This window comes from Zalophus californianus, chromosome 11 (assembly GCF_009762305.2).
Source record: "Zalophus californianus isolate mZalCal1 chromosome 11, mZalCal1.pri.v2, whole genome shotgun sequence".
Classification (NCBI taxonomy): Eukaryota; Metazoa; Chordata; class Mammalia; order Carnivora; family Otariidae; genus Zalophus; species Zalophus californianus.
This window is the reverse complement of record NC_045605.1, coordinates 38,479,135-38,503,646: the sequence shown is the minus strand read 5'-3', so window position 1 is coordinate 38,503,646 and position 24,512 is coordinate 38,479,135. Positions and strand designations below refer to the sequence as shown.

The following is a 24,512-nucleotide window of genomic DNA, read 5'->3' as shown; positions in this document are numbered from 1 at the left end:
AAAATTACAACTCCTGAAGTATTCTCATAACACACTGTAAGTTTCCTTTCTAGCACCCACCATAAGTTGCAGTTAGATAATTATTTCTAAAAATATTTGTTGAATACTGTCTCCCCCCCACACTGTAAGTTCATTGAGGGCAGGAACCATCTTTCCTCTGTCTGGTTGACTGCTCTATCTGTAGTTTCCAACATAAAATTTGATAGACAGTAGGCATTCAACAGAGTATGTGAATGAACTGAATGATCAGCAATGTCAGTAGGATTGGATCCTGAGTGTTAGTTATTATATTGTCTGTAAGATGGAATTTTATGTATCTTCAAAGAGTTAGTGTTAAAAAATTTGTCAAAAATATTTGGAAACTGTATAGTGTCATTGGAACTGATTAGAATAACAATAATAGAGCAAGGAATATGAATTGAGAGAAGATAAGCAAACATTTAATAATGATGAGATCAATTTTTAAAATTACTAGAACTTGGGGCACCTGAGTAACTCAGTTGGTTAAGCGTCTGCCTCCAGCTCAGGTCATGATCCCAGGGTCCTGGGATCGAGTCCCGCGTTGGGCTCCCTGCTCAGTGGGGAGCCTGCTTCACCCTCTCCCTCTGCCTGCCACTCCCCCTGCTTGTGCACACACTCACTCTCTCTCTCTGCCAAATAAATAAATAAAATCTTTAAAGAGATAAATAAAATAATTAGAACTTGCCCAGGCAGCATTTAGTCTTTTTTTTTTTAATTTTTTTATTTGAGTAGAGTTGACATACAATGTTATATTAGTGTCAGGTGTACAACATAGTGATTCACCATCTCTACGTGTTACACTATGCCCACCTCAAGTGTAGCTGCCATCTGTCACCTTTACAATGCAATTACAGTATCATTGACTGTATTCTCTCTGCTGTACCTTCTCTTCCCATGACTTACTCATTCCATAAATAGAACCCCTGTCTCCCATTCCCCTTCACCCATTTTGCCACTCCCCCCCAGCCCCCTTTCCTCTGGCAATAATCAGTTTGTTTTCTGTATTTATAGGTGTGGTTCTGCTTTTTGTTTGTTGGTTTATTCATTTGTTTTGTAGATTTCACATCTGAGTGAAAGCGTGTGATATTTGTCTTTCTTGGTCCGACTTATTTCACTTAGCATAATACCCTCCAGGTCCATCTATGTTGTTATAAGTGGCAAGATCTCTCCATTTTTTATGGCTGCATAATATTCCACTGTGGGTGAGTGTGTGTGTGTGTGTGTACACATACCACATTTTTATCCATCTGTTGGTGGACACTTAGGTTGCTTCCATATCTTAGCTATTATAAATAATGCTGCAATAAACATAGGGGTGCATATATCTTTTCAAATTAGTGTTTTTGTTTTCTTTGGGCAGATACTCAGTAGTGGAATTATTGGATCATGTGGTATTTATATTTCTAGTTTTTGGAGGAACCTCCATACTGTTTCCCATAGTGACTGTATCCGTTTTACACTGGGGAAAAGACAGTGTCTTCAATAAATGGTGCTGGGAAAACTGGACAGCTACATGCAAAAGAGTGAAACTGAACCAATTTCTAACACCATACACAAAAATAAACTCAAAATGGATTAAAGACCTAAATGTGAGACCTGAAATCATAAAAATCCTTGAACAGAACATAGGCAGTGATTTCTTTGACATCAGCCATAGCAACATTTTTCTAGATCTGTCTCCTGAGGCAAGGGAAATAAAAGCAAAAATAAACTATTGGGATTACATCAAAATAAGAAGCTTTTGCACATCCAAGGAAACCATCAACAAAACAAAAAGGCAACATGCTGAATGGGAGAAGATATCTGCAAATGATATCTCTGATAAGGGGTTAATATCCAAAATACATAAAGAATTTATATAACTCAACACCCCTCAAAAAGAACAGTCTGATTAAAAATGGACAGAAGACATGAACAGACATTTCTTCAAAGAAGACATCCAGGTGGCCAACAGACACATGAAAAGATGCTCAGCATCACTCAGCTTTGGGGAAGTGCAAATCAAAACCACAATGAAGTATTACCTTGTACCTGTCAGAATGGCTAAAATAAAAGAAATTACAAGTTGGCAAGGATGTGGAGAAAAAGGAACCCTTGTGTGCTGTTGGTGGGAAGGCATCTTTTCCGTTTTGTTTCAGCGCATGCTGTTCCCTGACTTGAAGAGACCTAGTAAATTAGAAGACCCATGTTTGATTATTTACTACCCCCTTTCCTGTGTCTCCCCACCCCCACCCCAAGAAAAAAAAAAGAAAGGAAAATGGAAATAGGGAAGAAAGTCTATTCTTTCATAATAGATGGAATTTCCACCACTAGCAAAAACTGAAAGTACATCTTGGAACCTTTGCAGATTCTAAGTTTGGATTAGCAACATCCTTTTAAAAAACCACGTAAGCACCACTTTTCCTCTGCAGATTGTTTCCTTGGATTGCTTTCTGCTCAGACCCCTAACTGAGGCAGTGAGTTTGGTCCAGAGTGGAGAAGAGGAGGGAGTTTGGGAGCATCATGCCCGCTGCGCCCTGGCTGAGCAAGGCGGGCAGTGTGGGGACATAGGTGGCCGGTGGGGGGGGTTGGGGGGAGGACCTAGACAGAGCCTGTAGAGTACTGAGGCAAGCCTGGCTCTCTGTGGGATACAGGTGTGTGTTGGGGAAAGGGGTTTTTCATTCTCACGTATTTATTCATCCTCTCAAAGCTTGTGCTCCTTTTTCTCTGAATTTGTGTGTTTTTATCTGATGATAAGGCAGGGCTTAGTGTCGAAAACATGGAAAATACAGAAGAGAAAATAGCAGTAATTCCACCACCAGAGATAGCCACTGTTATATCTGGGTGTATTTTCCCCCAAGGCTTTTCATATATACATACCTGACAGCTTCTACTTCTTAAAAAAAAAAAAAATCAAACACGAAATCGGGGCTATCTTACCATATTCTTTAACTTGCTTTTTTTGGCTACAAAACTGAATGTTCGATAGGAATATCAAAATTTAACCCTTTCACAATGTTTTTGCTAATATAAATAGCATTGTGGGGGAATACCCCTGAACAGAGCCCTCTTCCCTATGAAGATTTCAGTATTTCAACAAATTGTATAAGTCTAATCATGAGGCTGGGGTGTGCAAACATTTTCAGGACTCTGGTGTGGCAGGCCACCCTCCAGGACTGTCCGCGCACCGCCACCAGCAGGTAGGAGAGGCACGCCTCGCCCCTGTCAGCAGCACGTCCTGATTGTCCTTGACAGTTCAGTAGATGGATAAAGGTCCACCGTCATTTCAGGTCACATTTATTCAGGTACGGCGTTGAACAGTTTTCCATATGTACTTTTACCTTTTACATAATTCTGTGAATTGTTTGTGTCCTTTGCTTGTCTTTCAAAGGGCATGTTGGGTCCTCAGTGGATTTTATTAACAGCTAACATAGTTTCAGATATTTGGGAGCTGTCCTTTATGGCAGATACCTTCCTTTTCAGTTGTCAGTTACCTTTGAATTGTGACTATGGTTACTTTTGATGAGCCGAAGTTATTTTAAGTTGTCAAAACTGTCCATCTTTTCATTTTTTATTTCTTCAATTCCGTTATGATCAGACCATTGTAGCTCCTCCTTATGACAGTTAAATATCCATCTAATTTTTTTTCTAATTACCTTCGATGATTTTATTTAACATTTACCTCTTCAGTCAGCTTTGGTCTTTTGATGGTGTAAGTCAAGACTCTAGCTGGTAATTCCTCCATTGTTCTTTATTGAGGTACCTGTTCCTTACCCATTGGTCTCTTGTGATTTCTTTATTATAAACTCTTATGTGAGTGAGCCTGTTTTAGGGCCCTCTGTATTGTTACCAGACCATCCTATTCCTGCTTCATCCTGACTTGTTTCTGGATGGAGAAGATACCTGGGTTATCGGGAAATACTGGCACCATGAACAAGGAAACCAAAGCATAGCTCGGCAGTTGAAGCATCCCATTCGCTAGTGCAGGTTGTTGCAGATACATTCCTCATGGTGTAGTGAATATTTAGAATGCTACTGGATTAGAGGAAGAGAATCATTACCAACAGATCCTTACTGGGAACGTGTCATGTTCTCAACTCTGGACCCTTTTCTTTTTGATCGTTACGAGAACCAGTACATGGCTACATTTTGGGGTGTTATTAAGGCTACTTAACCTTCCATCGTTCGATCACTGCTATGACTACTGTCTTTGTGATTACAGGAAGTTGTAACCGATTATGAGTGGGTTCTGAGAGGAATTACAACTTCCAGATTGGTTTGGAAAGTGGTGACTGTTCCAGGAGGAAGGATGAACAGGCTGCGCGTTGCCTCAGTGCCTCGGCTGATAGGACAGGCTGAGGCCAGTGAGACTCTGGAGGTGTTTCCCGCACCAACCAGCCCGGTCTGTCCCACCGCCTGCTGCTAGTGTGCTAGTGGAGGGAGCTCCCTCCATACGAAATTCTCATATGCCACATGTTTATAAATCTGTATGTGTGTGTCTGTGTTCAAGTTCAGGCAGTAAGAGAAAATGAAAGCCCTGCCCTTTTTAAAAAAATTTTTTTTTAAGATTTTATTTGTGAGAGAGAGAATGTGAGACAGAGAGCACGAGAGGGAAGAGGGTCAGAGGGAGAAGCAGACTCCCCGCCGAGCAGGGAGCCCGATGTGAGACTCGATCCCGGGACTCCAGGATCATGACCTGAGCTGAAGGCAGTTGCCCAACCAACTGAGCCAGCCAGGCGCCCCAAGCCCTGCCCTTTTTTGGACACACCTACTCTTGGTCTCTTCCCCAGAGGTAACTGCTGTTACTGTTAGTGTTTTAGGCTGCTCTGTGTTCCTGTAGAAAAACAGGATTTTATTTGTATTTTATTCCTATGAAATTTTTAACAAAATATTATGCCTTGTATTAATAGCTTACAATTTGCTCATTTATCTGCAGTGTGTCCTGGAGGTATTTTTCATGTCGGCGCATGTAGGTCTGCCTCATTCTTCTTAGGTATGGCATAATTTTCCACAGTACAACTATGCCCCAGTTCATTTAACCATTCTGTTAAGGGTCATGTACATTCATTCTGCATTTTCCTACTGTATGCGGTGGTTCAGTGAACGTCCTTGGACGTGCTTCCTCATGCAAAATGTGTTTCTCTAGATCAGTGGTTCCCAAACTTTCTGGTTTCATGGCCCCTTTACACTTCACACTCTTAAATTCTGTTGGAGATTTCAAAGAACTTTTGTTTGTGGGTTGTATCTATCAGTATTTATCATGTTAAAAATTAAAACTGAGAAAATTTAAAAACAATTTAAAATAATAAGTCAACATATATATGTATATTTTAAAAAACAACTTCAAAAACAAGAATTTTGTAAGAAGAGTGACGTTTTCCACTTTTACCAAACCTCCTTAATGTCTTACTTAATAAAAGACCACTGATTCTCACATCTGCTTTTCATTCATCACATGGCAATATCCCATGTCAGTAGCCTCTAGAAACTCTACTGTATGAACTCATAAGAGAATGAGAATAAGAAGGCAAATAAAACCTAGTATTATTGTGAAAACAGGCTTAACATTACAACCTTCCTGAAAGATTCTCAGGTTCCAGACCACACTTGGAGAACCGTTGCTCCGGGGTCAAACTGGAGGGTGGAATTGGAAGTTAGAGGGTCACAAGGTGTGCACATTCCAAAGTAAAAGGTACTTCCAGGTGCTCTCCAAAATATTAGCTCACGCTCTTACCAGCAATGGAGGGGATCGGGCCTGTCCCCACTGCTTTACTCATGCTTAATATTTTCAGAGTTTTCTGTTTGCTCTTCTCATTGAAACGGTATCTCACTGTTTCCGTTTGTAGTTCCCTATTTGCACTGGGGATTCACAAGACGTGGTTCTGGGCTCTGGCCGTAATGCTTAGCGGTGTTCTAGGGACTGCTCATTCTTTCCAGCCTACCTACTCGTGCTTTTGGCCTGGGGTATTTGATCTTAGGGAGACTGTGAGGTCTCAGCTGGTCATCATTGCCTTAAGAAAATTCCCCCAACCCCAGTCTATCTTAACTATTTCTTTTTGTTTTAAGCTGAAAGTTAAAAAAAAAAAAAAAAGTCATTTCCCTCTGTTCCCTGTTTAACTTTGGTCAAGGAGCGAAACTAGCAAAGTTTACAGTTTACAGTTCTTTTGGGAACTGTAAAGATGTCTTTCAGAAAGTCTTCCTTTTAAATGTGAACATCTGGGGCGCCTGGGTGGCTCAGTTGGTTACACAACTGCCTTTGGCTCAGGTCATGATCCTGGAGTCCCAGGATCGAGTCCCGCATCGGGCTCCCTGCTCAGCAGGGAGTCTGCTTCTCCCTCTGCCCCTCCCCCCTCTCATGTGCGCGCTCTCTCTCTCTCTCATTCTCTCTTTCAAATAAATAAATCTTTAAAAAATAAAAATAAAAGAAGTAAATGTGAACATCTGCACATTTGATCATGTGTCAGGGTTCCTAGAGAGAGGTGTTCTGTTCCCTCGTTTGGGGAGTCTCTCCTTTGACCAGGTTTTCTTTGCAAAACAGAAAATGACGCCTATTAAGTGAGATAATACATGGAAGGAGGCCTGGAAGCTGGTTTGTGTTCAGTACATGCTGGTTGGCGCCGAAGCTGGCTTACGTTACGCTTCTGCAATCTGGAGGTGTTTACAATATTGTGATGAACCATGAACTGGCACAGCCGTGGGGAGAGGCCTCGCGCTTCTCCCCAGCTCTCACTCATGCTCAGGCACTACTGAGATGGGTGCTGGAGGCTCAGCCCCAGAGGAGTAACTCACGAGCCTCCTGTCCCTCCCCCAGGCTCCCTTCAAGGAAGGAGAGTCTGATGATCTTGAAATTCTTCTTCTCAATAAGGCATCATTCCTTTTAAGTCTCTATAAATTCTCTAAGCCTTTGTGCTTTCGGTTTTCTTTGTCACACACTGTGGACTGAATACCCGAACGGGAAAATGATGCACTGTAAAGAACCGCAGGAACACCCTTATGGCTTTCCAGCAAGGAGCGGCTGTGTGGAGCATGTGTGCCCAGAAGGCATCTGGCCCCGAGAGCCAGTGTTAGCCCTTGCAGTGGACTAAAATTAGTTCTCAGATGCCCTCCAGGCCCCTGCTGATTCGGGTGCTGTGGTTCATGCCCCATCTTACGGTCATTACTCTTTTTCATCTCTCCCCTTTAATTCCTGTTCTCATCCCTTGGGCATTTCACTGGGCACTGCCCTGCCGTGCACCAGGAGCTCTGGGTGAGCAAGGCCAGCAGCTCGCAGCCTGGCCGGGGACATGGCTTCCCGGGGATTGCCGCCTCCTGGCTGTGAGAAGTGTTCTGGAACAAGTCTCCCCAGTGGGGAGCCTCGGCCAGTGGGGAACACTGGGGACGGCTTTATGAGGAGCAGCCCTGGGCTGAGTTATCCCTCAGCCTGGGCGAAGCCTCTTAGGGGAGAGCGGACTGGTTTCTTGGGGAAAGAGAACAGGGTCAGCATTACTGGGGCCTGCGGAACAGGGGGAGGAGTGAAAGGTCTCAATGCAAGAGGAGGACAGCCCAGTACAGGAGCTCCTGTGGCGTTTGGATCGTCGCATTTATCCAGAGCGGCCGGAGGGCTTTTAGCTATATGCGACGTAATCCAGTAGGCATTTTAAAACCTCACCCCAGGTACGCCGTGAGATGGATTGGAGTTGTGGAGACACCAGTTAGGCGTGACTGCAGTTAACTTCGGCCCAACAGTCTCTGTGCCCTTGGAGGCCGGGGACTGTTGCAGGTGTCCTGGACTCTGCCCTGCTACTTTGTATGGGACCGAGAGCTTACCACAGTTTAGGGGGGGCCACTGCCGGGCGCTCTGTGAGCGCTGGGGGGCTTGCCTGCCTCTCCTGCGACGCTGGAGCCCGTCTGGGAAGGACCCAAGCTGGTCCCGTGCAGCGGCTCTGCTCTGCGGCTTCATGGTCACTTGGGAAGCCTGGCCTGGCATGGGGCCGGTGTGGAAGCCCGGTCCTCGGTGAGGCCAGCGGTCAGCGCTCATCACCTGGCTGAGCAGGAAGGCCTGTGTGTTGTGGGCCCGTGGGAAGCTGCAGCTCTGGGCGGGCCTGGCCCAGGCCCCAAGGGGGCCAGCCGAAGGGAGATGCCACTTTACCTCTGCGTTTAATGTCTGCCTTCCTCTGCTGCCTTTAGGACCAGGATTAACAGCTCCTGTGTGTGCATATACACACGTACGTGTTTACCTTTTGTAATGAAGGCTTTACTGTTTTAGAGCATTTTTAGCTTCACGGCAAAACGGAGGGGAAGTACAGAGATCTGCTAGATACCCCCTGCCCCTGCACACACACGGCCTTCCCCATCATCAACATACCCCGCAAGAGTCGTGCATCCTGTGGGCTTGGGAAAAATGTGAATGACATGTGTCCGTCATTATGGTATCATGCAGAATATTTTCACTGCCCTAAAAATCCTCTGTGCTCTGCTTATGCAAGCCCTCCCCCCGCACCCCCAGCAACCACTGATGGTTTTACTGTCTCTGTAGTTTTGCCTTTTCCACCATGTCATGGAATTGGAGCCTTTTCCCATTGGCTTCTTGCACTTAGTCATATACATTTACATTAAGGTTCTTCCATGCTTTTTCATGGCTTGCTGACTCACTGCCTCTCAGTGCTACGTATCCTGTTGTCTCTGTGTGCCACACTTTACACATTTCCCTGCTGAAGGACATCTTGGTTGCTTCCAGGTTTTGACGATTATAAGTAAAGCTGCTATAAATAGCCACGTGCAGTTTTTGTGCAGACGTGAGTTTTCAAGTCCTTTGGGCAAATACTAAGGAGCACAATTGCTGGATCATGCGGTAAAGGTATGTTTACTTTTGCAAGGAACTGCCTTCCAAGTGTCGGCATGTGTTTGCATTCCTAGTCTCAGTGAATGAGCGTTCCTGTTGCTCCCCGTCCTTGCCAACATTTGGTATTGTCAGCGCTCCAGATTTTGGCCATTCTAATAGATGAGTATTGGCACCCTATTTTAATTTGCACATCTCTGATGACATATGATGTGGCGACCCTTTTCATACACTCATTTTCTATCTACATATCTTCTTTAGTGACGTACCTGTTAAGGTTTTTGGCCTGTTTTTAATTGAGTTGTTTGTTTTCTTACTGTTGGGTTTAAGGGTTCCTTGTAGATTTTGAATAACAGTCCTATACTGCATGAAGCCACCACAGACCCCACACCACCTGTGTGCTAGTCCTCTGAGCACAGTGTTTGCTGAGCAGCAATCCTGCCAGACAGTCACATGTTGTTCACTTTTGAGAGACTGTGGGATAGTGGTTAAGATGTGAGTTTTGGGGTCACCTGGGTGGCTCAGTTGGTTAAGTGTCTGCCTTCAGCTCAGGTCATGATCCCGGGGTCCTGCTTCTGGCTCCCTGCTCAGTGGGGAGTCTGCTTGTCCCTCTCCCTCTGCCCCTCTCCCCACTCATGCTGTCACTATCACTCTCTCTCTCAAGTAGATGAAGGAAATCTTAAAAAAAAAAAAAAAAAGTGAGTTTTGGAGCCAAACTGCCTGGGTTCATCCTGGCGGGTGACACATCCACTGTGAGACCTCGGGCAAGTTATGTCCCCCTCAGTGACGTGGATAATAATGGAGCCCATCTCGGGGTGGTGAGGATGAAATGGATCAGCACAGTGAGCGCCGGACTGACGTCTGGGGCAGGGTGGGTGCTCGGGAGAGATTGGCTGCTAACCATACCCCGACACGGATGACCTCGATGGATGAGGCTCTGAGGTCCACAGAGGTCAGATAACCAGCCTAGGGGACCGCGGAGCCCGGCTGGAAAGCAGCTCTGATTCCAAAGCCCATGTGCTCGGCCCTTCACCCGTCTTGTGAGCGAGGAGCTGCGGACAGGGAGCGGGGCAGGCTTGCACCCCAGCACCGAAGCTGCTCGCTTATGCTGGGGCATGGGCTCTGCTGGGGGTGGGGAGGGAGGCCGTCTGCTCCATTACAGTCATGGCCAGCCCCTCCCAGCCCGGCGCTTCAGCCTGTGCAGGTCATCAGGACCACGGCTGTGCAGAGGACAGCCCCGAGGATATTAGAACACAGCTCCCACACCACACCCTGCCGAGCCCTCCCTGCCAGCACCACAGAATCAAGTCTGCAAGGATGTTCTTTGCCCGATGCCCGGCTGGGCTCTGTGTTCCAGTCACAGTGCTCCGCAACCCTCCATAACGAGCTGTGAGCTCCAGACTCGAGTGTTTGCTTGTACTGGTTCCCCAGCCTGGGTCCCCCTCCCTTCACATAGGAACACCCGGCATGGCCTAGCCGTTACCTTTATGTAGTTTGTTCTGTCTCTTATCCTTAGCGTTCATGGTCTTGGCCTCCTCCACTGTGCTGTAAGCTCTTCGAGGACGGGGACCATGTCTGATCTTGGAATCCCCCGTGTCCCACATGGTACCAGGTACGCAGTAGATGCCCAGTGAATCCCTGCTGGGTCGGGCTCCATGCCCGTGAGTTCTGCGTACCTTAGGGAGAACACCTGTGCTCTGTTGCCCCATAACAGATGCAGGGAGAACAGAGCACTTGGGGAGGGCACGGGTCTGTGGCTGTCTCTGATATGCTGCTGGCACAAAAGGCCTGAGCCATTAAATGCCCAGCTCAGATGAACTTGAATGTCCCTTTTCTTTTTTAAGGTTTCTTGAGAAAGGAGCATTTGCCCTGAAACCAGTGTTGGTCTAGTTAGAATGTCTTTGTATTTGCAAAGAAGTCTCATGACCAGTTATCTAAATAATGGTAACAGTTTGTTGTAAGTTCTTTTCATTTTATTGGAGTCACCAATCTCTGATTCATTCCCAGTTTGAGACAGTCAAGGCCTTCTCCTACACAATAGGGTTCCTTTGTTGCCAGAACCCCAAAATCTAGCTTTTAAAAGCCATCACTGGGCGCCTGGGTGGCTCAGTTGGTTAAGCGACAGCCTTCGGCTCAGGTCATGATCCTGGAGTCCCGGGATCGAGTCCTGCATCGGGCTCCCCGCTCGGCGGGGAGTCTGCTTCGCCCTCTGCCCCTCCCCCCTCTCATGTGCTCTCTCTCTCTCACTCTCTCTCTCAAATGAATAAATAAAATCTTAAAAAAAAAAAGCCATCACTGAGGGAGAGGAGGATGCAAAAGGACTTAACAAAGTTGGGTCTAGTCTCAGGCTGTGACCCCATTAAATCTAAGATCCCAGTTATCCATGGCAGACTTCCGGGGCACAGGTGTTCGAGAGCCGTAGACGGTAAGACCAAGAAGTCAACCAGTCAGTACAGGGGACATTCAGATCATTCCAAGTGCGCTGAAGAAAGTAACACAGGATGTGACAAAGGAACATGTGTCTCTGTATCTTCAGGGCTTACCATGGAGCCTGATGCACAGAAATAAAAACAGGAGCTACCGTTGATTGGGTCCTGTGTGCTGGCGCTGTGGCAGGCCCTTCCTTTGGTCTTTATAGGAGTTCTCTGAGGTTTTGCAGATGAGAAAAATCAGGTGCACAGAGGTTGAGTGACTTATTAGTAAAGGAGAAAACCCAGTGGCTCTTTGGTATAATGATATCTTTGTAAAAGCAATATTCAGGAATAAAGAATCCAGAACTCTTTTTATAGATGTGCCTTCCCCTATCTAATTGGACCTCCACATGGTTCCACACAGATCAGGCCTCTGTGTCAGTGAAAACTGGCTAGACGGTGATTTTCTTCCAACCCTTTTATACTTAAAAGTGTCTAGGAAATGCCCTCTGGGCCTTCAAGGGTCTGCTCATTTGACATTTTTCTTAAGCTGACCTCTTGCCCCTGACCTCCTTCTTGGGGCAGTATCCATTTCTCGTGCTCATTTAGAAACGGTGCCTCGTTTCCCTGCTGCGCTCTCACAGTGCAGAAATCAAGACCACATTTCCTCTGGTGGAGGGGTGGCCAGTCTGACTTTGCCACCAGAACTTCATCCTGGCCCTCACACGTCCGATTCCCGCTGTGGCCTCTGTGATGACACAGTGTCCATATCTGGCCCTGCCCTTCCATGCATCCCTCCAGCCTCCATCCCTGCTGAGCGGAGTCCGTGGCCGTAGTCTCCTTTCCTCCATCTCCCCAACAGTCTTCCTGCTCCACACAAAACAGCAGTAGGTGCTCTGGGGCCGGTCTTCACACCCCAGCCGTTGGCCACCGGGGGCTACTCTTGTTGGCCCTGTGGTTTTTAATACACTTTCTCACGAACTTGGAGCTCAGGCCCAGGCTGCTGGGGAGATTGAGGCTGGCCCTACCCTGCTTCCCCTTGTGTCGTTGGCTGGCCTGGTATTGCACCTGTCCTTCTCCACTCCACTGCCTCCCTGCCCTGCCTCCACCCTCTCTCCTCCCTGCTCCCTCGTTCCCAGGTTCCCATCACGCTGGGGAAAGAGTAGGGCCACACACTTGAGATCGTGTCGACCTATACCAAGTATTAGCTGTCTGGCTTTGGAAGTTACTCTTAGCCTTATTTCTGCATCAGACAAATGGGACTAAATGATAACTAGCCCATAGGCTCTTTTATTGGATTGAACAAGAGCTTCTACTTCCTATTTAATCACAGTATTTAATAAATGACTCCTGTTCACCTTTAGTAGGCGATTCTGTGATGGGAAGGAGCTTATATGTGATCAGCACACGGGAATACCAGTGTAACGGGGAGTCGCATCCGTTCTTAACACCTTGGCGTGTACTTGATGCCCATTTGCCCCAGGCTCTTCCTCCTGGCTCCATTGTCCACGTGCCATGTTTTCAAAGTGCTGTCAGGCAGTTCTCTCCGGTCTTTGTGCATTTTGCTTTTTATTCTTGTGTACATAACTCAGCAGCCTTCCTTATATACCCTGTCATCACACCTAGTGTGTTTTTATCAGGATTGTTGCTGTTTGGTTAGTGCTCTAGGTACAGATTTTGTGTGATTTTGCAGAGCACCAATATTCTTTTTTAACACATCAATAGCATTATAGCAGAGACGTTTGTGTTGATTTCTTTTTCTGCCTTCCATCTAGCCTTTTACATTACTCTTCATTTCACAGACCCAGTGCATTGACCGGGACCAGGCTGGGCCCTGGTGGTAATAGCAGAAAAGACTTGATGCCGATGTGTGCTGTGACTGTTTCTTCATACTGTCTCCTAGACTCCTGACCAGTGTCTGCTTCTGTTCTTGACCCTGGATGGGCAGTTTTGGACACAGCATCCAGAGTAAACCTGTTAAAAGGAAAATCAGAAGATATGTTTGCTTTAAAAATTCTGCAATTACTCAGTGTGAATTTTAGGATTGAGAAAATGAGTAACTATGTTGGTATATTTGGAACCTAGGGGTCTCACTGTAAAAGATAGATGACACAAATACGGACTGGGGGAAGGCCAGGGATGTTAAATTGGAATTTGAATGTTCAGTATAAACTCTCTCTCTCTCTCTCTCTCTCTCTCTCTCACACACACACACACACACACACACACACACACACACGCACACGGGTTTTCCTCGCCGTGTCTGCTGAAGGCAGCTAGGAGCAGTGAGCCCATCTTGCATCCATATCCTGGGTTTAGGAATCATATTACCTACTAAAAGGAACCAAGGGCTCCTCCCTGAAGACACGGCCAGTGGCGGGGCTGGGGCAGGGAAAGTACAAGAAGAGCCCAGAACATCTGTGCCACGAAGTGCAGAGTGCTCAGAAACCACAGGCATGGCGCGGGTCAGAAACGGTTTGTGCATCAAAATGAGTAAGAGCAACAGATGACAAAATATTGAAAAACAAGACTGTATGAGCACGTCTTAGTACTAAAAAACATAAATTGGGGGAACGGGAAGTTCCTCTTTCTGGTACAGTGCTGACTAACACACGCAGAGGGAAGGATGAAGTTGGAAACCCTTCATTTTGCACCTGCCATGGAAGTGTCTGATTCACCACCAGGTGAAAGTTTGCTGGGGAACCGAATACTTCCACAGTCCGAGATCTCCGCACAGACAACTTCTGTCTCAGGGAGAAAGAGCCCTGAGAGCAACTCGAGCAAGTAGCTGTCGTATGTGACATCACTGGCCCTGGAGGAAACCGATGCTAGGTGCCTCCCCCCCCGGGCGTCCTGCAGAGGACCCGCGCCCTCCTGGGGGTGTCCTGCCTGTTGTGTAGAAGCTGGTCAATCAGATGGACAAAAATCAGGGGAGCCTTACACAGAACTGAGGGCCTGTGCTCTTCACCCCCGTAGAGGCTGCAGATGACAGAGAAAGGTTGTGGAACCCTTCCAGATGAGGTGATAAGGTGACTAAAGACACGTGACATCTGAATGCATGGCGTCTGGTGCAGGACTGGAGCCCGATTAGAGGGGGGAGAATTGCTCTAAAGGAGAGTTGGGAAAATCCAAATACCAATGGCAGCATTGCATCTTTAAAGATTTTATTTTTGGGTGCCTGGGTGGCTCAGTTGGTTAAGCAACTGCCTTCGGCTCAGGTCATGATCCTGGAGTCCCGGGATTGAGTCCCACATCGGGCTCCCTGCTCAGCAGGGAGTCTCCTTCTCCCTCTGACCCTCTTCCCTCTTGTGCTCTCTGGCTCTCATTCTCTCTCTCTCAAATAAATAAATAAAATCTTAAATAAAAAAAAAGATTTTATTTTTTTGACAGAGAGAGAGTGAGCACACAAGCAGGGGGAGCGGCAGGCAGAGGGAGAGGGAGAAGCAGGCTCCCCGCTGAGCAGGGAGCCCGATGCGGGGCTCGATCCCAGGACCCTGAGCTCATGACCTGAGCCCGCTTGGGATTCTCTCTCTCCCTCTCCCTCTGCCTCTCCTGCCCCACCTCCCTCTCTAAAAAAAAAAAAAAAAAGTCAGTTTGGGGTGTGGAAAACAGAGACCTGGTGAATTAATTTGGTTTAAGGGAAAACTGTTGTTTCAATTCAGTGCCGCCTCCCCCTTTTTTTTGGGCAGTGTGGGCTATAGACATTCTTACATTTTCGCACTGGTTTGAAACATGTATGTGCCTTGGGGTCAGTGCCTGCAAATGAAGGTGACAGTAGACCATTTGGGACTTCCAGAATGTACGTATTTGCTGTGTCTGAAGCTAGAGATGGCTTTGGGTTGATATCTCCTGGAGAGGTGAAAGGGGAGGAATTTGGTTCTTTTTAAGAAAGTTGCTATGCTAAGATTCTTGCAATCTTACTGTATTTTATCACGCTTGGGAGCTGTGGGTATTTCGCAGGAAATGACTCTCTGGGGCAGGTCCTTTGGCTCATCCCAGTCTTATATTGGAGTGAAAGATACTTTAAACAGTCAGACCTGATTTCGTTCTTGTGCTTGTTTACTGTTCTGTATTTATTTTTAAGAGCTGACCACTACCCATCTCTTTCTTTCCACACATTCATGGTCCTCTTTCTGTGATTATTCTCACTGAACTCAAGAGGTTATAATAGTTCTCAGGGTTTTTTGGCAACCTTAAAATCTAGCCAGAGCATTCAAATTCAGTGCTGTATAGATTGTGTTATGATCTACCTGGATCCCCATATCTGCATGTGTATACATGTGAGGTGTGTGTGTGTGTATAATTTACATTAAAGTGCATTAGAACTCATTTTTTGTTTGCAAAATAGAAACATTTTGCGAATTTTTAAAATGCTATATAGATAATAAAGATTATAATTCATTTCATCATTATTACACTCTTCTTTTGTGGGTGCCTCCCAGAACAAGCACCCCAGGATTTACTGTTTCCCTCACAGAAACTTTCCTGGCTGCTTCCTTCTCATTCTACCATCTCTGACCCAACTTTCTTCCATAGCCTGTGCTTTTTGTCTCCTCTTTCTTGTATTTGGAAGGTAAAGATGGAGACTTGGGTAGAGATCCCAGCCCTGCAACCCACTAGCCACGAGACCCCAGTGCCTCACTTTGCTCCTCTGTAAGAGCGGGGTAAAAGTGCACAGCAAGGGGTCGTTGCCTTTGCCTGCCTCCTGCTGCCCCTTTAGTCACTCCAGTGTGTTGGTTCCTTCAGCTTAGAATCTCTTCCATTCCAGAGTTCCTCAAAAGTCCTCCTAGCCAGTTAACTAGATCTTTCTGTTTCTGTTTTTATTTTGTTAAACCTGAGGTTTGGATGAGTTTCCTTAACTTGTCAGGAGGTCTGCTTCCGATGCTACCCCACAGTCACCCGTGGCGTGAAGCCGCGGGGGCGGACGGCTAACGCCCCAGCACAGCGCCCGGGGCAGGGCGGATGTGTCTGGCCATCAGAAGTGGACCTGCGGCTTGCGCAGAACTCACAGGCCTGCTAAGCAGCTGGAGGTTAGTAACGCATCAAAACGAACAGAAAGCCATGAAGAGAGAGAAGGGCAGTGGGAAAATGAGGCCAGAGCAGGCGCAGCTGGTGTTCATGCTGGGAGAAGTGGCTGGCGGCCGGTCTGCCCTCCCCGCTCCGGTCCCCGCTCAGGCAGCGCTGCTTTCAGGTTCTCCACCAGCTGCTTCGGCCGCGGCCACGGGCGCAGGGGTAAGCTGGGCCGAGGGCCACCGGGGCTGCCACACCGGGGCCTGTGTGACCTGCTCCTGGGCTCCAGGCTAGGGCCGGAGGGCGGACGGACAGGGAGATGTCTGTGGCGTGGGTCCCTCACTTAGCAGGTGTCGTGCACTTTCGCGGGGCAGGTGAGCACACGTTCCCTCCCTGCGATCTTTCACCACATCTGGCCGGACGCATAAATGTAAAGCCCACGGCTCCCTCTGTGCTCTCAGCAAGTCCAAAGGTGTGTTTCTTTGTTGTTCCCGGTGTAAACCTGAAACTCATTTCTTGCTTTCTGTACAGTGTGAAGGTACTTCATGTCTCACTAAAGCTACTCCCCAGAAATCAGAGTGCTCACCCGGCCACCACAGGGCACAGCTGAGCGGAGCGTGGGAGGTGCCTGTGGGTCGGCTGCGGGATCACTGCGGGATAGATGTGGGTCGGCTGCGGGCTCCGTTTGCTCAACTGTCCAGTGGGGCGGTGCTGTCTTACTGGGATGCTTGATTGAGACAGTAGTTACGACAGTTGTCCAAACCGTTGAAAGCCGCAGACAGGTGTCGCTTGTTTGATACAGGGTGCTGTGTGAGGTTGAGAGCCAGAAAGAGTGTGTGTGTGTACGTGTGTCCGTCCTGTCGGCCGAGAGTTGAGATACGACCGGAGGACATAAGACACACGTGCATGTTTATGCAGTCTGGTCAGAGGTGATTATCTGCATGTCTCTGATGGCTTTAAAGTGCTTGGGGAGCTCCGTGGGGAGGAAGCTTCGTGGACAGGGTGACATCTGAGCTGGGCTTTGAAAGATGGCCCATGGCGGTGGACAATGCGGATGCAGCATTAACTTAACAAACAAGTACGGAACAGAGGGCGCCCCCTCCCCCGCCCCGTGCAGAGGGACTATTGTGAGGAAAGGCACAGATTTTAGGAACAAATCAGGCCTGTGCAAGCCACAGCAATAATTGGGTTGGATTGGAGCATCGGTTTGGATTTGTACCCTGGGCAGCAGGAACCAGCAAAAAAATGTTGAGCCGAGGGAGTGTGAAGACCAGAACTGGGCTTTTAGGATGAATAATCTGGCAAACAGTTTAAAACAGAGGAAGAGGGAGAACCTGGAAGCTTTCTGTACTGAAGACCGCTAGGAAAATATGCAAAGCACCTTACTTATTTCCCAATATTATTTTGAAGACTAAATGAGATAGAGGTGGTGGAAGTATGTTTGGAGAGATGAGTCAGGATGGCCCAGGTCACGAGCGTCCTAGGCTCCGGCAACAGCGGAGCACCTGCCAGATGTTCCTGGAAGCCAGGCTGGGCTGCTCCCCGCCGGTGGAGGTGCAGGGCTGCACAGCCCAGCTCACGGCAGCCCCCGTGCCCTCTTGCTCTGCCCTTCCCCTTACTCCCACCCCTCAGTTTGGCTCCTGCTGCTTCCTGGCTCTGGACTAACTTGGTTTCTCATTTTTGCCTGGAAGTACCCTTCGGGGCTTGATCTGTTTCCTTTCGTGGATTTGTTCTTGACTCTTTCCAGGAAGCTCTGCCCCTCCTGGTCACTTGGAGGGATCCCTTACTCAAACCACCTCCTTTCTGACAGACCCTGGCTCCTGGGACCTCCCCAGCGTGCCCTCGCTGCAGCGACTGGCCCAGAGAGGAGTGTTTTAAGAGACTGAGGGATCAAAATTCTGCCGTTACTAGCTTGGGTAGGGGTTACTTTGAGCTTTGGTTTCATCCAGGGTAAAAGGAAGAGAAGATCTCCTTTTCTCCCTGTCTCTCTGATTTAGCTGTGAGGTTGAAATGAGGCAATGAGTTAAGGGCTGCTTAGTGTCCTGTGAATATTGGTTGTCTGTTGTCTTTTCTTCTGACCTTCCATTCCAGATGAAGAACATTTACTTTTGAGCTCAGCGCTACCCCGGTTTCCGTCTCTCTAGACTCAATTATATTTTCTTTCTTCCTCTTTCGCGAAAGCTTTGGTGTAAAAAGTTTATTTATGCTCTGGCACTTCCCACCAGTGCCTTGGGAGAGGTTTTGGAGGTCCCAAGACAGGACTTGGCAGCACATTTTCCTATAGAAAGAACGTTATGATGTGTTGGCTATGTGTACTGCAAGGACTATACCTAAAGGATATACAGGCCACACAGATTTTCATGAAATCCTACTAGCGCTGTCCATTTTCATGAGAAGGCACTTAGATCCTCTTCTCTGGGCCAGTCACCCATCCATGTCTAACCCAGGCCTGTCTCTCCCTCCTGTGTGTCTGTGCTCAGTAAGCCTTGGTGGGCGGGACTGCCTGGGCAGCATTTAGCAAAGTCATGCTAACACAAGAGCTTTGTGAAGTTAGCCCTGTGGCTTGGCGCTGTTCTGACTAGCCTATTTTTATAAAATGGAGGGTCTCAAGTTTAATGGGATATGAGAATTGAAAGGTCCTGGAAATCCATGACCTACCCCCAACTCATGTTTAAGCCATTCCTAGATGGCAGGAACTTACCCTATTACCGGACATTTTCGGATGGCATGTGACTTTTCATAGCCATCTCCTGTAAGGGCTCTTGCCGAAAAGTCTTTCTTGATGTCTGCGGGTAGAGAAGTCTCCAATGAAGGGGGGGTGCTCTGGGCCCGTTGTACCTCCTCCACCACAAGAATCTGCTCCCTGGACAACATCCCCGTTACTGCCCTGCCCTGCCACAAGTATAAATCCCACCTCCTCCCCAGAGGGAGCTGACCCTTTGGGGCTTTTTCTGTCCCAGAGGCTAGGGAAGTCCACCTGAGTGCCTTCCTACCATCCTTTCCCCCTCTGTCTAGGGTGGGCATGCCCCCACTCTCCAGGCAATCACAGCACCTGCTAGTTACTTCATACAGAAGAATGTGGTACTTAGCTACTACTGGGAACCAGGCAGTGTACTGAGAACACAGACAGTGATGCCAGTGTCCGCTTGGAGAGCCTTGGCTTCAGAAGGTGGAGTGACCTGAGGGCACCCATCTGTGAGTGGCAGGGTTGGGTTTGAATAGAACCAGCACCAGAGCCCAAGCCCTTAGCATCTGTTCGGCTGCACAGGGTGCGGAAGACGGCGTGGCCGCTCTGGGCCTGAGCCACAGGTCCCCGCGCACACGCTCCCACCTGCCCCCCCCCAGCCCACCCCGCACCTGTCCCCCTCTCTGCGGGTCTGCACGCTCCCGCTCAGCCTTTGCTTTCACCCATGCCGCCTTTTTTCTTGGAGGAGACAGAAAACTGCTAATTTGCCATCTGGTGACTTACCGCCAGATGTTCCTTTGGCCTTCCCCTCATCGGGCTCAAAGTTCTGACTTCTCTGTTCTTTTTTAAAAAGATTTTATTTATTTATTTGACAGAGAGAGAGGCAACGAGAGAGGGAACACAAGCAGGGGAAGTGGGAGAGGGAGAAGCAGGCTTCCCGCTGAGCAGGGAGCCCGATGTGGGGCTCCATCCCAGGACCCTGGGATCATGACCGGAGCCAAAGGCAGACGCTTAATGGACTGAGCCACCCAGGCGCCCCCTGACTTCTCTATTCTGAGGGACTCCTCCTCTAGTCCAGATTTCTGATCGACCCTCCTCCCCCGCCCCTGCCCCATAAACCCCCCCTCTTCTCAGTCCTCACCCACATTCAAGCAGCCCTGTACATGTCTCCCTGCGCTTTGGGCCCTGGTTCTTTTCCTGGCCGTTTTTTCTTTTTATAGTGGTTTCACACTTCTTTCCAGAGCTTTCCCCAGCTGAGCCCAAGCTGCCAGCATCAGCCGAAAGTCTCTCCAATAGCCTAAATACGAACCTGGGCGCTGGGTTTTAGTTCTGACCTACGCCTGGCGTGGCGCTCCGTGACTTCACTAACACGGGAGGGAGGGCTGGGGGGCGAGGGGAGGGCGGCTCCGGACCCCACACTCGCATTTATTTGGCACTGTTTTTGCTTCTCAGGTACCCAGATAAGCTGTTTCTCCCCAAGTTCCTTCTCCTGGCGGCAGGCTGCCTTCGTGGATTCGTACTGTTGGGCTGCCGTTCAGCAGGCCTCCTTGCAGGGCGATGCCGGACGCCTTCCGCTGTGTCTGCATAAGGTAACCGAATCTCACCTGTCTGCTCTGTAGCTGTGGGAATGGGGGCCCTGAGAGGCTGTGCAAGTCCACGGCCACACAGAGACCATGGCCATCCCGCAGTGCAGACACGCGGGTCATAAAGAGACCCCAGACATGACTCGGTCCAGCACCTTCACTAGCCGCTGAGGAAGCTGAGGCACTCTTTGGATTTTAGCTCCGTACCAGGGGGCGCCTCTTGTGTCTTAGTCCCCTTCCTGCCCTTATTGCCCAGCAGCATCTGGCGCAGAGTAGGCTCCTGGTGCGTTTTGGATGCCTGGGTGGGCAGTGTTAGACAGGGACAGAGCTAGGACTCGAACCTAGCTTTGGCCGCTGCCTTCTCACTGCTCACAGGGTCCCTTGGGAACAGTAAGGGCCAGCATACACTTTAGTTTCTTCTAGACAGTGTGTTGCTAGAACATCAGGAAGCCTGGTGATGACTCTCTCCGGGGGTGTTGGCTGCAACACAGCCCAGGACAGATTCCTTTGCTTTCTGATGGGGCCAGATATTGTGGAGGCACACTACATGGGCAACGCCCGTGTCCAACAGAGGAGAGGTGCAGACAGTCAGGAGCTCTGTGTTAGGGGAGTGGTGGAGGTGGCGGTGCATAGAGGATGGGCAGTGGGGAACTTGAGCCAGAGTTGGCCAGGTTTGTGCAGGAGAACGTTCTCTGTGTAATGAAGTGGCTCCAGTAGGTCTTCTCTGTGCATAAAGAAGTAGGACTCTCCGTCAGCCTGTTATTATTTCGATCACTGGTTCTTTTGTCCATCATGAAAACAAATAGAAGATTTGTGTTTTGTCTGCTTTTCTCCTCCATTGAGGAAAGAAAGCATGCTATTTTCTGAAGAGCCAAAGGCTGAAGTTTGATTCTTTCCAGCCTTGACCTATTGTTGAACACATATCCTTCTTTCTAAAAAAGAACAGTTTAAGTCCTTTGCTATGACTCAGGCCTCTTCCCCAGTTTATTGCATGCCATCAGGCACAGTGATGCCCTACAATGACTTCTTTCTTCTTTGGGGTTGGGCTTTTCTCTTAAACATTTAGCCTTAGCGTCCATTGGGTCCCCATCAACCCTGCATGTCTTAGTAGCCAGGCCAACCAATAATGATATGAATGGCCATAGTTCCAGAAGCTGAACAGCCTTGTTTGCAAGTCGAAATCCATGCTGTTATAGCTTAGGTGCCTTTGTTACAATGCTCTTAGGAGAAGGGAGGTTGTAACTAGTCACCGGGCTGGGCATTAACGGAGCCACAGAAGAAGAATGTATAATCTGGCTTGCCCAGTATAAGAGCTGGCAGGGACGGTAGAGATTGTGAAACTTTGAGAGAAGGAAGAAACTCAAGGATTTTGCTGCAGTATAAGGTGAAGGGCACGTAGAGAGAGCAGGCTGGGGACCAGGACTAGTTGCTGGTCTAGACCTGGACTAGAGTCAGGTCCCTGGCTGTCCAGTGCCCCTTCAGTAGAGAAGGAGAGACCATGTGGAGCAGTGGGGGCAGCCCAGCCTTCAGTCTCCAGTGTCAGTGACAGACTGAGGAGCTCTCTTTCTGATGGTGGTAGCCCAGCTTATTTGGATGGAAGTTTGGCTGAGAGATCTTTCCAGATTCACAGGGCTGGGGACAGAAATTAGAATTGGGACCAGCTAAGCTGGAAGGACCCTGGTCAACACCCCTGGCTTGAAAATCTGTTCCTGGGGAGTAAGAGATGATCCTAAATGAGACCAGCCCTCATGGGGACTAGAGTCCTGGTTTCAATCATTTCAGTACTGATGGAATGAGGAGGTAGGGGGATGGTCAGCATCTCTAGTCTGCCTGCCAGCCAGCAGCAGGAATAAATCTTCTCCAGAGGCAGGTAACTTCATCCAGAGCCTCAAATTCTTGTCCAGTTTTTCATGTGTAATTTCAGCAGTCGATAAAAAAATAACCAATGTACAAGAGAACCGAGTCTTCCTTTGGGTGGTGTTGTGTGTTGAATTGTATCCCTTAAAAGATGTATTGATGTCCTAACACCTGTACCCTCGAATGGGACCTTCTGTGGAAATAGGGTTGTTGCAGGTGGAATTAGTTAAGGTGAGGTCCTACCAGAGTAGGGGTGGGCCCCTAATCCACTGTGACTGGTGTCTTCATAACAGAGGCGTTGTTGGCCCGGCCAGACTCTGTGATCATAGCTGCTTTGTTTCCACACTGTTTCTTCTTCCGGTGTTTTGTTTAATTGTGATAAAATACACACCACCTAAAACTTACCTTCCTAGCTGTTCTCAGGTGTGCAGTTGAGTGGCGTTCAGTACGTTCACACAGTTGTGTGACCATTGCCAAGATCCGTCTGACCTTTCTCGCCTTCCTAAACTGAAACTCTGTACCTGTCAAACACTGACTCCCTGTGTTTCCCGGCCCCCACTGTCCCGCTGTCTGTCTTCTGTCCACCCTCTCAGGGCCCTTCTATAGCTGCAGTCCCGTGGGATGTGTCCTTTTACATCTGGCTTATTTCACTCCGCATAATGTTTTCAGGTTTTGCTCACGTCGTCGCATGATCAGAATTCTCTCCCTTTTTAAAGCTGAGTCACACTCTGTCTCACGTGTTGACTGTGTCTTGTGGGTCCACGCATCCCTCCATGGGCCCCTGGGCAGCTTCCGCCTCACAGCTCTCCCAGTGAATGCTGCCACGAACACGGGTGGACGGGGATCTGTGCAAGGCCCTGCCTGCAGGTCCTGGGGGCCTATACCCAGACGTGGGGCTGCCGGATTCCTTCTCAACAGAGCTCTTCCTGATGGTTTTCTTCTGGCCTCTCCACATTCCGTGGACTCGCGATTGCCGAGCTGGCAAGGGCCCTCGGTCTGCTCTCCGAGGACTTTGCCCCCCTCTCCGTGTGTCCTCCACTCCTGTGGCCACCGTGCTCTGAGTTTGTCATTACCTGGAACTACAGTAGGGCACCCCACTCCCCACCAGCACCTCTTGCCCTCTGAGGCCCTCCCCGCCACTTTCAGAGAAAATGAAAGGGAAAATGGAAACTCTGATGTGAGAACAGCCCCAGCTTCCTGCCGTCAGACTGGCCAGATGTCGCCAGCGCAGCCCCAGCCGTTTCCTTCCCTTCCGAGAAATGGCCTCCCTGACCGATGGCTGGACCCCTGTGTTCTGGGCCCCCGTCTCCCTGGTTGCAGACACACCGCATCCCCGTCTTTGTCTCTGCATCCTCAGCCTTCCCTTCCTGCGGACTCTCTCCCCAGGCACGTTTTGGCACATCTCTCCACCCGAGCGCTCTCCCCACGTCCCTGGCAACCCCTCTGTTGCTGCGTAAATGCTTGCCTCCACCCCCCCCCCGGGCGGGGGGGCTTATCCCACTTGACTTCTCTCAGCCGTGCGGTCCTGTGAGCCATGCTCTCATTCTGCAGAAGCGCTCTGGACTCCTGGGGCAGGTTCTCCTTAGCCAACTCCTTTTCCTTTGCCCATCACTGAAAAGTTGGGGTTCCTCCGGGGCTCTGTCCTAGGCCCCTCCCTTTCTCACACTGCCCCTGTCCCTGGATCACCTCACCCGGCGTCTTGGCGTCCTCCTCTCTGCCATCAGCACCTGGGTCTTCGTCTGCAACCCCCGCCCCCCCTGAGCTCCAGATCCAACCCCAGTGCACCCGAAGAGCTAGCGCATGCCTCCAGCACATGTTCCCTGCCCAACCCCACTGTGCCCACCACCGTTTACCCTATTCCCTCAGCCAGAAATCTGAGGGCCACTGTGCCATTGTCTCCCTGCTCCATCATGTCAGCCGCCCAGCCCAGCGGTCCTGCTTTCCCACACGGTCTTGTGTTGGGTCCCTGGCCCCGCCCATGCCATTCTCTCTGGCGGACTCCTGCCGTGCCCTCTCCTGTTGCCCGTTCTCTCTCGAGGACTCCTGCCGTGCGCTCTCCTGTTGCCCGTTCTCTCTCGCAGACTCCTGCCGTGCCCTCTCCTGTTGCCCGTTCTCTCTCGCGGACTCCTGCCGTGCACTCTCCTATT

At 49.1% G+C, this 24,512-nt stretch overlaps 1 protein-coding gene across 1 annotated transcript in view; it reads left to right on the top strand.

The window, feature by feature from the left end:
- Window positions 1-24,512, top strand: part of PANX1 (pannexin 1) — a 46,566-nt gene that overhangs the window by 7,177 nt on the left and 14,877 nt on the right. Inside the window, exon 2 of the mRNA XM_027580381.2 lies at window positions 20,378-20,514. Within this exon, the coding sequence (XP_027436182.1) occupies window positions 20,378-20,514 (137 nt within the window). The remainder of the gene's footprint in view (window positions 1-20,377; window positions 20,515-24,512) is intronic.